Source organism: Halictus rubicundus, chromosome 3, assembly GCF_050948215.1.
Source record: "Halictus rubicundus isolate RS-2024b chromosome 3, iyHalRubi1_principal, whole genome shotgun sequence".
Classification (NCBI taxonomy): domain Eukaryota; kingdom Metazoa; phylum Arthropoda; class Insecta; order Hymenoptera; family Halictidae; genus Halictus; species Halictus rubicundus.
The window spans coordinates 18,948,873-18,962,148 of NC_135151.1; the positions used below are offsets into that span (position 1 = coordinate 18,948,873).

General features: G+C 37.2%; 1 protein-coding gene across 1 annotated transcript; it reads right to left on the bottom strand.

Moving 5' to 3' along the window:
* Nucleotides 1-5,674: 5,674 nt before the first annotated feature.
* Nucleotides 5,675-12,941, bottom strand: LOC143352281 (uncharacterized). The gene is made up of 3 exons (XM_076784609.1): nucleotides 12,755-12,941; nucleotides 9,705-9,906; nucleotides 5,675-5,821 (listed from the first exon to the last, which is right to left on the bottom strand). Exons 1-3 carry the CDS (start codon nucleotides 12,939-12,941, stop codon nucleotides 5,680-5,682), a joined length of 531 nt encoding a protein of 176 aa, XP_076640724.1. The 3' UTR covers nucleotides 5,675-5,679.
* Nucleotides 12,942-13,276: the final 335 nt, after the last annotated feature.

Here is a 13,276-nt window from a genome sequence, read left to right on the forward strand (position 1 = left end):
AATCGTTCCACGTTCCTTCGAAATATAACTTCCAGAATTTGCCGGTATTTCGAACGGTCGTGCGGTCGTTTTTCGACGGAATTTTCACGGTTTTGAAGGAGAGTCGCACGAATGACTCGCTTCGCGGATGATCGTGTCACAGTTCCACGGGCAACTGGAACTTTCTTCGGGGCCTCTCTTCGTACGCAAAGTCGGCCGAAGAGGCGTAGGCAGGCAGAAACGTCATCGCGAGCGACTCTCACTTCGCGGTCTTGCGTGCCCGCCTTTTTCCGCGTGTTAGGCCACGCGGATGTTTATTACTATTGTAACTGTTATTATCTTGCATTCAACGAACAGCTCTCTCGGACACGTGTACCATCAAGGGTGAGTCTATTCGAAATACGCGAAGGCAATGCGATCCTAACCTATAATGAACTCCATTATAATAAAATGGGTGTGAAATATAACAGGAAAGGAAACAGGAGGGGAACAATGAACATTCAAACTATTGTTAATGCGTTTGCAGGTGCAGTGAAATATAGTGACTCTTAAAATTCGAATAACTTTGTCGATATTGGACTATACTACTTGAATTTTTTTTTTTTTTTTTTTTGAGAAGTTAGAACAATCGGTTGGCTGCATAACGCGAAAAGAGTGTTTGATTAAAATTGCAACTGCTGGAAATTGCAGGGAAAGCACTAAAAGTTGTATTTTGCAACTTTTTAAAAGTACGTTTTGTACATCTATATCAATTATACATGTTCTGAATGTTTCATCAGTAATTTTTGTGAAAAATGTTTTTCACTTTATGTAGTAAATCAATTGTGCTAACTTCTTAACAAAAATCCATGTCGTGTGGTCCAATGTTAACAAAGTTGTACGATTTCTAAAAGCGTCTGAATATTAGTGGGAGTCACTGTGAATCGAATTAAAAAGAAACAGAAAAGAATTTTTAAAAACTTAAGGAAAGTATAAGCGGAAAGATGTGCAATAATCTTGTAAACAATATTGAAATGACACGTAGAAAAGTACAGCAAGCTAAACAAATTACATAAACAAAACGAACAGTGATACATGAGAGAAGAAACGGCGAGTGTGACAAATTAATGTTTTTTGCAACACGGAAGCAGAAAATATATCACTATTTTAAACAACACTCATGTTTGCCGAGCGTGGCAGATTTAGATGATTGAAAAGAGGACAGAATTTGATGACAAAAGACGTTATAATAGAGATGAGAAATTACGAAAAATAAATTCGAAGCGAATTTTCAAAGAGGGAGAAAAATCCATATCGTTTTTCTTGTGATTTGGGTATGCTGCAAAAAATACGCACTGTTCTATGTATATTAATTATGTATAATATATTTTATTGTTCGTTGAACACGGGGTTGGTACATGACACAAGTATTCGTCATTGCTCTGGCAAACGTTTGCGAAGGATCTCGGAATATTCTATAAATAATGTCGCCTCTTATTTAATTATTCGTGACGCGTGTTTATGACAAGCATGGGTAGGCTTATTTTAAAAAGTGAAAATATTACAAAAAAATTTAAAATTCTGTTACATTACTTTCAACCTCTGAAACATATTAAGAAATAAAATAAATTTCTATTTCAATTCAATTTGTTGCAATTCAGGTAGAACATTTTTATTTTGCATAAAGATTCGCAGTCTAATCATTACATAAATGTGTCTTTTGACGTAAAACTTGCAGACTTTAGATTTGCTAATGAATAATTCATTACCATCGTCTTTCACGCGGCAGTGATGTCATTCCAACCTTTCCTCGGAGAAAGTAGTATCGATTGGTAAATAATAATGTAAGTTAATAGAGCGAAGTCATTCCAATTTAATCGATTCCAAGCTATGCGGAAAATCAGCATAACTGATTATTAATCACTCTAATCTGAACAGAATGATTACCACGCTGACATATTTATGGAAAACTTTGTTGAAAGTAATGGCACACCGCTTTATCTCTTTCACTCTAAATATAATTTTAATTAACTTTGAAGTAATGCATTATTCAAATGCAAATACCACTTCGGTGAACAAAGGGCCTAGCCGAATAAGATGGTCAAAACTGCCCTTAGACGTTTTTCAATAATTAATGAACCATTCGAAAGTTGACCAAGAAAAACCCCTCTGAGCCAATTTTCAACCCCCTATCTTGCTCGTGAGGGTAGTTACAAGGTAAATTAGATTTTGAGCTTTTCCGTGCATTTTCCGCACTCTGATGCTTCCCAAAATTCTGAAAAAAATGTGACATATTTTGGACACTAAGGCGGATTTTTGAGAATTTTTTCAGATTTTTCGGATGCAAACTGTGGTCGTAAAAAATGAAAAACCTCAAAAAAATCGGAAAAATGCAGGTTTCTCAAAAATATGAAAACATGCTATTGAGCTGTTTAGTGCCCCAATAAAGTACCATAACAGGCAGTGTCCTCAATTTTTTTTAGATTTTTTGTTGTGGGAAGTCTTTGTCAAAAACAAGAAAAACCGAATTTTTTCGACGTTTCTGCTATTAGGAGGAAAGTTACACTTGTTGATTTTATCGCAAGTATATATTGAGTCATTTTTAACGTCATTACATTGAAACAAGTAAGTGTTTGACCTCAGAAATATGTTTTAAGAGAAAAATAAATTCTATTTCGTGCGATATATATTAGAATGTTCGCAACGTTTACAACATTGCCGGTTGGCCGAGCAGTTAAGGTGTCGGACTACGGAGCGGCAACGCTGGGTTCGAATCCCGTCGAGGGTAAAGTTTTTTTTTCCATACATCATCTTTATTTTTTCAATTTTTTATTACATGGTTTATTCATGTGATTTTTAAAATATTTTTTAATGTTTTAAAAATATTTAAGAAACATTTTTGAGTAAAATATATGTAAATATAGTTTTAGAGTATCTATCACTTCCTCGATTCTCTAATTGTATATGATCTTCATTACGGTCCTCTCTAACATTCTTAATATTAAAATTCATTAATCTGGTTTCTAAGCCTTGCGTCTTCATAAATTAGGGAGGAAATGAGAAGAATTCTGAATAAATAACACGCAGCAAAGTATTGGTTTTTGTCAAATTGAAAGAAAAGGGCTACATACTACCACTATTTTTTAAGTGAGGTATCAAGTACAAATAAGCCTTAGCCATTCCTCTTTATTGTAACGTACATGAGGATGTATTTCCGTTTATAGTTACTTGATTGAAAACCATCATGAAGAGGGGAGACTTTTGTATTGTCGACAGAGGTTTTCGAGATGTTACATCTCATTTAACAGGTCTTGGTTTCAGAGTTCTCATGCCTGCTTTAAAAGGTAATCGTTCTCAACTTTCGACGAAAGAGTCGAATTATTCCCGAAAAGTCACGAAAATTCATTGGGTTGTAGAGGCAATGTATAGTATACAAGGTCAAAAGTACCAGCTTCTACACAAACAAGTAGACAACGAAACCTTTCCAAAAATTGGACATAATTGGAACTGCAAAACGACTCCATTTCAAACAGTATCCTCGGTAGATACTCTGGATTTTCCGGAAATGACAGAAGTAGATTTAAAAATTCTCAAGCAATTTCTATATCTGGCGGAAATCGTGGACGAACACAATAATATAAATATTAATTTATTGCCTAATCCAAGAAAATAATATCATTAAATTCGAAGTCAAATCGGAGTAATATAAATAAAAGTTAGTTGAAAATGTTACCTCAATATTTTTTAGAAACATTTAAAAAATATTGTTAAAACCACACGAATAAACTATATAAGAAATTGAAAAAATAAAGATGATGTATGGAAAAAAAAAACTTTACCCTCGACGGGATTCGAACCCAGCGTTTCCGCTCTGTAGTCCGACACCTTGACTGCTCGGCCAACCGGCGATGTTGTAAACGTTGCGAACATTCTGGTATATATCGCACGAAATAGAATTTATTTTTCTCTTAAAACATATTTCTGAGGTCAAACACTTACTTGTTTCAATGTAATAACGTTAAAAATGACTCAATATATACTTGCGATAAAATCAACAAGTGTAACTTTCCTCCTAATAGCAGAAACGTCGAAAAAATTCGGTTTTTCTTGTTTTTGACAAAGACTTCCCACAACAAAAAATCTAAAAAAAATTGAGGACACTGCCTGTTATGGTACTTTATTGGGGCACTAAACAGCTCAATAGCATGTTTTCATATTTTTGAGAAACCTGCATTTTTCCGATTTTTTTGAGGTTTTTCATTTTTTACGACCACAGTTTGCATCCAAAAAATCTGAAAAAATTCTCAAAAATCCGCCTTAGGGTCCAAAATATGTCACATTTTTTTCAGAATTTTGGGAAGCATCAGAGTGCGGAAAATGCACGGAAAATCTCAAAATCTAATTTACCCTGTAACTACCCTCACGAGCAAGATAGGGGGTTGAAATTTGGCTCAGAGGGGTTTTTCTTGGTCAGCTTTCGAATGGTTCATTAATTATTGAAAAACGTCTAAGGGCAGTTTTGACCATCTTATTCGGCTAGGCCCTTTGAATACGAAAATCATTTTCTATTAATGTCCTATCTAATCCATCACTTTAATATGAATGATTGTCAAAACATATTAAACTGGCCGGAAGGTTTGAATTATCTGCCGATTTGAAGAATGACGCAATCATTCTTAACACGTTAACTGCCACGTCAGTCACATATAACTGACAGTAATTTTTGACTAGGTTTAGAAATTCAATTTCATTTTGACATATCTTAGACTTAATGTAAATAACAAAAATTAAAGACACAATGTAGAGTAGTCCGATTTACGTCAAATTTGGGCTCATTTTGATCGCATAAATCTCAACAACCCACCGGCACCGCATCCGAAAAGGTAACACAAAAATCACTGAATTTGAGATTTTCTTTAAAAATTTCTTGGGCGTTTATTTAAATACGTTTGCGGCATTTCAAGTGCGTCCATTTTGCTTTCGCTTACCGATATGCATCCTCTTACTTTTACTCTATTAATTGAACGATATTAATTATTATTTAATTATTCTATTGATTGATCTTTCTCTTACTTCAGAAACGCTACCCAGTAAGGCGAGAATTTTGAAACTTTGCGCGGTTAACACTTTGGCTGCCCAACTAGAAACCTCAAAAATTCAATAAAGTCAAAGTGTTATTTAATGAAATAAAAATTGAAGAAAAATAAATGTATGATAGTGAGTAGTCCTCCAACTTCCTGGAATTTTACAGATTCTAATCAAATTTGGTACAATAAATATACTAAGGTAAAAATTCACTTTGAAACATGGACAAATAATTCTGTCACCCACATATGGGTGATATGGCAGTCAACGTGTTAAGTGAGCACTGCTGTGTTAGGGCACAGTATTTAAGACGTCATTGAATGAGATTATAGTGAACAAACGCGGCCAGAGTGGACGGGATTCAGGTAACGTTAGAGCCTTAAACTTAATAATTAATTGTATCGCTACTGCCTCCGGTTGTTTTTGCAACAGATCCGGGGATTCTCGTTACCTGGGGCCTTTACTCATCCCGAGGATTAACGGACAACTGGCACGGGGTGAGGGGAGGAGGGCAGAAGCGACCAATCGGCGAGGGGAAGTGTGCAAAAAGAGGCGCGGAGTACGCGTCTCATCGGGATATTTACAATCTGTACAGGACTCTCGTCGTTTTTGTACAACATAAATAGCAGTTTACAGTTAATCCGAGGACGTCGCGCCGCCGCAGCCTCTTCCTCTCTTTGCCAGCTGATGACACAGTCTTGGGCTGCCTATAATGTCGCCCAGGAACACGCTCAATAAATAATTCTCCTTCATTGGGTTCGGCGATGATTTGTACTCGCTGTAAAACGAAGAATCGACCACGTTAGCTTTACGAGCATGACTGCTGCACGCGCGTGTACGTTTACCGGAAAGCGTGACTAATGATCGGGGTTAAGGGCCTAGACCAGCAATATAAATCCGCAGGTACAATTGCGCGATACGGGAATCGTATGAGTTATCGATCGTGACCTTTCCTATCGACGATCGTTGTCTCCCTAATGGGGATTGAAAACCGTTTCTGAAATACCTGCTGTTATTGCTTACGTTCGGGAGCGTCATTCGTTGAAGAGGCTTTCGCGCGACACGACACGATAATATTAGTAAATATGGCTTGTTAGTTAACGTTGTAAATCGTTAATATGGCGAGGTTTCATTCGATTTTGCGAATTGAAGATTGAAGAGAAATGAAAGAATCAGAGAATGAATCGATGAAAGTGAATGCGTGTAATATAAAGCAGTAAAAACTTGAGAAGAATGTATTTTTATTGTATAGTTCGCGACTCAGTAATATTTATAAGAGAAGAAATTAATTCCATTTTCAATTCGATGCAAATTTCTCGTAATTATTATACTGTGGAAACATTTTAGCAAAGTAGATTTAGAAGATTTTCTACAGAATATTGGACACTTTGAATGCCAAGTTGGCCATATACAGGGTGCCCGAAAAATGTCGGAGAACCTCGAGAACGAAAGAAATTTCTGGGACAAGCTGATACAAGAAAAGCGAATAACATCTGCAGTTTATTTTTACAATATAACACTTTTATACCGTGTGTTTATATATTCGATAATTATGGGAATCATTTTTCCTTGTTCTACTTTCTACAAAATAATCTCTGACTAAAATGAGTCCACTCCACAATATACACACCAAGCTTATTTTCCATGTTATTATAGGAACGGGAAAAATCGTTTAAAGAAGTACTTAATTAATTTCAGCATTTACAGCGTACTCCAACAATTAAGTTAAGCCTAAACGTGCATAAGTATTCACGGTCTAGCAAGGGTGAGCCAAGGAGGGCGAAGTTGACTACGATCGAGGGCCTACTGAAAGATTGAGCGTTCTCGGATTTGAGAAACTGTGGATCTAACGAAATCCAGCGTTCCCCTCAGACCGGTGGTCCCAGGGTCCCGTCGAAATTCCAGGGATTCCCCGATAATTCGTGGAGAACGATTGCGCTGATAAATCGTTAAAAGGGGCTGGGAGCGAAGGTGGCCGTCCTTCTAATGGGCTGCTGGCACTTTCTTCCAATAGAGAAGCTAATAGAAATCCGTGCTACCGTGTCTAGACCGTACCCTCCGTAGGCCAACAGCGAACGAGCTTCCACTAAATTCAGTTGCGAGTAACGCCGGGAGCAGATAGCCTTTAATGGCGGCCTCCACGACCGTCCTAATGCATCCTGATAACTCTGTTCCATCGTTTGTCCCTCCGCGGTCCTCATCCTTGCGCCTCTACCGTTTTACGAGCGTCGCGGGCTATCTACTCGTGGCGTTCGAACGGCTTATCAGCGATTCGACGACGCTGTTTGCCTGCCAGCACGCGTCATCGACGACGAAATTCATGTCGGCTAAACGATTCTGACACCTGCGCCCGCGCGTCTCCATCCGGATCAACCCGGACGTTTCGACTGGGAACGATAACGAGGAGGAAGACAATGAATTGAAAGTTGCCAGTACGGTATGATCCAAATTTGTGAACTGAGATTTTTAGGAGGGGTGAGAGACCCCTGAACATAAAATTTCAACGGCGGGTCTCTGTTTCTCGAGATACAGTAATTTCTCTATACAGGGAGAGTCTCCTAACCACCTGACCTTGAATGACCTTGGAATAATATAGTCACTGAATTCCTAATGAGAGGGACTATCATTGTAGGTGTTTAAAAAAGGGTGGTCCCATTTAAAAAAGTCAAGGTGACCTTGATATCTCTAGAAAAATGACATAAAAACAAAATTTTTTTATGGCATCGTGTCAGCCGCATAGTACCATTCAACTTTGTCCTTACCATATTTTACGTATCTTTAAAAACAACAAAGATATTTGAGGTGCAAACGTTAGGTGACTCACCCTGTATATGTCGCCAAGGCCTGGATGATAATCGTCGCGGAATTACCCCCAATTCCGCGGGGTGTACCCCGTGAGGGGCCAAGAAGCTCGAGAGATCTCGGTCGCCTTGTGTAAGGTCGCGTGGATCAAAGAATAGTATCTCCTGGACGATATATGTCCTTGGCTAGACCCGTGGTTTGGACATATATCGAGCAAACACTGTATTAATGAAAAACTGCCAAGAAAGATACTTTTGATCCGATACATGTAATTTCTGGCGATCCTCAGTTCTATAATTATATCCGCAAGAAAGAAGTTTGTCGGGGGGAGGGGGTAATTACACGTTTTAATCACATCGATTGCTATAATTGGGGCGAATAAAAGTGTCAAAAGTAATAGGGGAGGAGATCTATTGGTTTACGGTGTAGTGCGCAAATGGGTCAGTAGTTTTCCGCGATGTGCTAACGCGACCCGTTATTCAGCTTCCTATCGATAGCGTTTCACAAGTCGACCGACCGGGACGAAGGTGGAAAACCGGCCCGTGAACTTCAGGGTCGTGGTTACACAACCCACTGCACCGCGACCGATAAAGATGCACTCGTATCTGCGGAAAATGCAACGGTGTCGAGCGTACGCTAACGAAATCACGTTGCCGGCGTCATTTGTTTTAACGATGTTGTCTTATAATCGATCCTCGAAGGTCGAGCAATCTCCCCACAAAGGTCGATTTATATTGTCCATACAGACATGGAACGATTCGGTTCACAAATATATTGTAGCAGGACCATATACAGTGTTTTCTCGATATATGTCAAGAATACAGGTCTTGCCAGCGACATATATCGTTCAGGAGATACTATTCTTTACTTCTCGGCGTCAGAGGCCTCTCGACCTTCGTCGCCCCTCACAGGGTATACCACGCGGTAGTGGGGATAGTTCCGCGACTTTTATCAGCCAGGTACTTACGACATATATCCAGAAAAGACTGTATACTTAGATATAGGATAGGCATAGGTATAGGATATGCACAGGACGCAGTGTTCCAAGCTAACGGAGTACTGGTGCCCTCAACTGACGTCACAAGATAATTAAAAATGGTGGATAGTGTATTCGACATATATATTTTGTTCTTGCTATTCCTTTTTTTTTTTAAATGAAGTAAGTTGTGTGGAAATAGATACAGATTTCATATTATCAACATTTCACATTAAAATTGAACTTTTTCCAAATTGTAATTGACAAAATAAGTTAGCACCGTTTAAAGTAATAAAATAAAAATGAACGAGTAATAAAATAAAATATTTGTACAGAATGAGATACGGCGACGACTCCCCTTTCCCCTTTAATACACGTTAGCTTCGCGGTACTGCGACTTCTCAACAGAGTATAGCACAGACTATAGCAACCGTCATCTGGCATATACTCTTGGAACTGTCGTCAAAGCAGCCAGACTCTTAAGTATTGTTACATATTTAGTTGTTTCTATAACTACTTTCAACCGTTTCATTATTTTCACTTTCTTTAGATTTCGCTTTTTGATATTTGTCGAAAAACAATTGGTCCGGAGAATTTAATGGCAAGAATATAATAGTTCTCCGACGATTAATTTTTTTTATAATCATGAACTGTTACAAAGATGCGATGAAACACAAGTAAAATTGTGATGACATCATTTCAACAAAACTAGTGTAAATACATTATAGTTTACACCAAGATGAACACTAAGACACAACGAAGCGAAAGAATTATTCGTTGAATTAAGAAGATAAACATTTCTTGAAAGACGCGTCATCCCCAGTTAGAAAGTACGGGGTAAACTTAGGGCAACCGCGCGAGAAATATAAAACATTCACAGTACCTGAAGACGACGTTCCAGTCGAGGTCACGTTCCTTGCTACGGTTTCGCAGCGTCCGATTCGCGTACTTGGCACAAATTCTTTCGTAAATGCAAACGTTGCTGCCGAGCTCAGCTACCAATTTCTTCTCGACCTGACCAACGTCTAGGATTCCCTCGTCATAGATTAGAGGCAGGTCTCGCTTTGTTCGACTCGCATAAGTCGCTGAAAACGAAAGGCACGGTTGCTAACCTATTCTTAAACAATTTCAGGGAACGTGGATTCACCATTCATTCTGATTCCCCTAGATACAGTTTATATATTTCGCAACAGCAAATTAACACAGACTTCAATTACCAGGTACATCGAAAAGTACCTAATAGATATCTCGATTATCAATTAGTTACTAGAATTTTATTATTTTCGTGCACAATCTATTGCTTGTCTTCATAATAAAATTCTTTCTATAAAATTCTCTAGTAAATTAATCCTTTCAATAGACGTTTTCCTATTTTTAGACATTTGATTAGATATTTTTTTAGATATTTTTCTATTTGATTAGATATAAGATATTTGACAGACATTATTTCCATATTTTTTAAAAATATGTAATAGTCTTATAGTAGAGTAGAATATACACTAATTCGATTGCTGATTTTATGGCTTTGTGACAAAAATGGAATCAAATTTAAAACTTTAAGAATATTGTTATTAAGACCATTAAACTTTGTGTCTGCTTTTTACAGTTGACTTGGAAAAATTTGATTTTGCACAAAGATCCACAGTCTAATAATAATAATAATTTTTGGCAGCTTTTTAGCCTAAAAAGTAAGAAATAGTAACAATTTTCATCTTATGTCTGATATGATATGAACTATAGTACGAAGTATTTATTTTAGTATATAATTAATAGTATTATTCCAGATTTTCTGAAGTAGGTATTGACGCTTTCGTCATACTAGTTTTCATATTTTTATTCTTAAGTAGTTATCTCATTGTTTATGAATAAAAAACGGAGTTTGTTTAATACCTCAAGACGTGTAATCTCAATTTGATTCTGCTCTGAATAATTTGTGACACGACCCCCCACTGCATCTATTTAAGTCATCCAATGACAGCAGTCAGTCAACGTTAATGCATTATGCAGGTTTCAATCTGCGCTTTCGCGCTGCTTGATTTCTGTCATCAGTCTGGCTGACGGTCATCAATCCAATCACTCAAAACTGTTTAAATGAGAACCGACGACTCCTTCGATTATCGTTTTAATGAAAATTGACATTCTGAATTCAAGTCCATTTACATTGATCCGTCAGCGGTTTATTAAATTTCAATCGTTCCTTTCTCAGGTTAAAGCCAATCAAATTACTATACAGTATTACGTAACACGTGCGTAAATCCACTTCCGAATCAACTTCCGGTAACAGTGAAACACTTTCATATACGGTATGCAGGATTTTTTGAATAACTTCAATCCGACTTCCTTTCGTGGAAAGTAAGTTTCACTTTAAGTTGATGCTCTAAAATATGCAACTCATAATATCCGGTGAAATAACAACTAACTTTTAAAAATGTTAGTGTGAAAATCCGTGTATACACGAATGATAAAATTTTAACTTTAAATCGGAATGCATTAGAAACGGTTTAAGAATATCGTAGCAGGAATTATTTCAATTTTCCATTGGGAGATATTATTATTATTTATTTATTTATTTTGGAAATGTTATTTTGAGAGAACTCAAGGATTAGGAGACGATTCATTTTCATGCGCGAAAGCGTAGTCGGTCGATAAAATCAGTTAGCCGGCGCGCAGCGATTTCGATCGGCCGAATCGATGAATCAACTTAGCACAATCAATTTACATTCAGGAAACAACAAGTTACGCTTGCATTACACGGTATTCCGTCGCCTCGGTAGAGAAGTCACAACAAGTGGAACACTTTCGCTTTCACTGCTAGCCGATTCGATTCACGCGCGACGAATCCGGGTTACCCACGCTCCTCAGTTCTGATTCCTTTTTCGCTCCGTAATCGGCGCGCTGCTCGCGCCATTTTCAAAACATTGAACCTGCTCGATTTTTCCTTCCGGCTCGTCACGATTTGCGACCAATAAACTCCTTTCCTTTCGAATTCACTTTTACGACTCGTCATACCTATCACTTCGACGGTGAACGCATTGTAAACTATTGAAACCACCATTGCATTTATTATTTGATATTCAACAACAGCGTTCAACGCAGTTTTAAAGCTTTTTTCGACACTTTTGAATCTGAAATTTTTGTCAATTTTTTCTTACACGGCAATAGACAGGCAAACCAGTAAACCTTTCTGTCATGCTTTATTAACATTTTGCACTCGAAGCTATTTTAACTCCGAAACAAAACATTCCAACCTAGAATATTATCCTTCTATATATTTTTTTTGCTTTATACATACGAAAATGGCGCAATTTATTCGTGCAATACTGAAATGTTTAGTAATTTATTAAATACACAAATTTAATAATGTAAAAAATATTTGGAACAATGATACTTATTTATATGATTTGTATGATATTTTGAATGATGATAATATAAGGGTTAATTTTTCATAGCAACGTATATATGTGGTTACGTGAAAAGTTGCGTTTACCAATTTGTGGATGGAAGATCCATATGAATATATCCACCTATTTTTTAAAATAGAAAATGCATTTTTAAATGAGATTTATTAACAATAAATCATTTTAAATTGTGTACCAATTAGAATCTAACAATAAGTCCGGGGCCACTACTGTGATTGAGCCATTTAATGGTAAAAGTGATGTAAGTCAATATTTGTCTGTTTGATTTAGCACCACATCTCAAGAGTTTAATCGCCATTAAATAAAATAATTGTACTGTAATTTTTTGTTTTAAGGGAAACGTTCTTCAATAATATTTTATAGAACTTTGGCTTTTGCGATGCTTGCTGATTATCCAATGATTAGCCCAAATGATGTTCTGCCCTGCGCAATTTTTTCATGGAACGGCTCAATTGTGTTACGTGTATTAAAATGAAGCATAGAAATTGCCGCAAAATTTTGTCGTGAATCTTACCAGGATTAAGAGAGTACGCCAACTTCTTGACGAAATTAGAGATCCTGACGGCAGCAATGATTACCGGGAAGCCGACCAGTTGTACCGGAAGTATGAACGCCGGTTCCTCCGGAGTCGGTGACACAGCGACCAAAGAAAGCGCCAGGAAGTAGCATCCCACGAAGAACACTGCTCGGTTCAGTCGCATAGTGAAGCGCTATCTATAGAATTAATTACACATCTTCCGGATAACTCTTTCCACGATATTTCTCAATAGAAATGATCAAAATCAATTTTACTCCCCGCACGTTTTCTTTTTCCATCATTTACCGAACAGTACTTAATCAGATTGACAATGCGATTAAAATGCTAAAACTTGTACTTATCAATCCTTCACGGTCTGAACAATTTTCAGTGTTTAATTGTACGAACAGCACGAGGATCGTATAATTCATATAATTTCATTACATTTTAATGCCTCGATTTAGCGATACTTTCTCGAGACGGTTATGACGTATCAATTAAAATAACCCTTACGGGCGT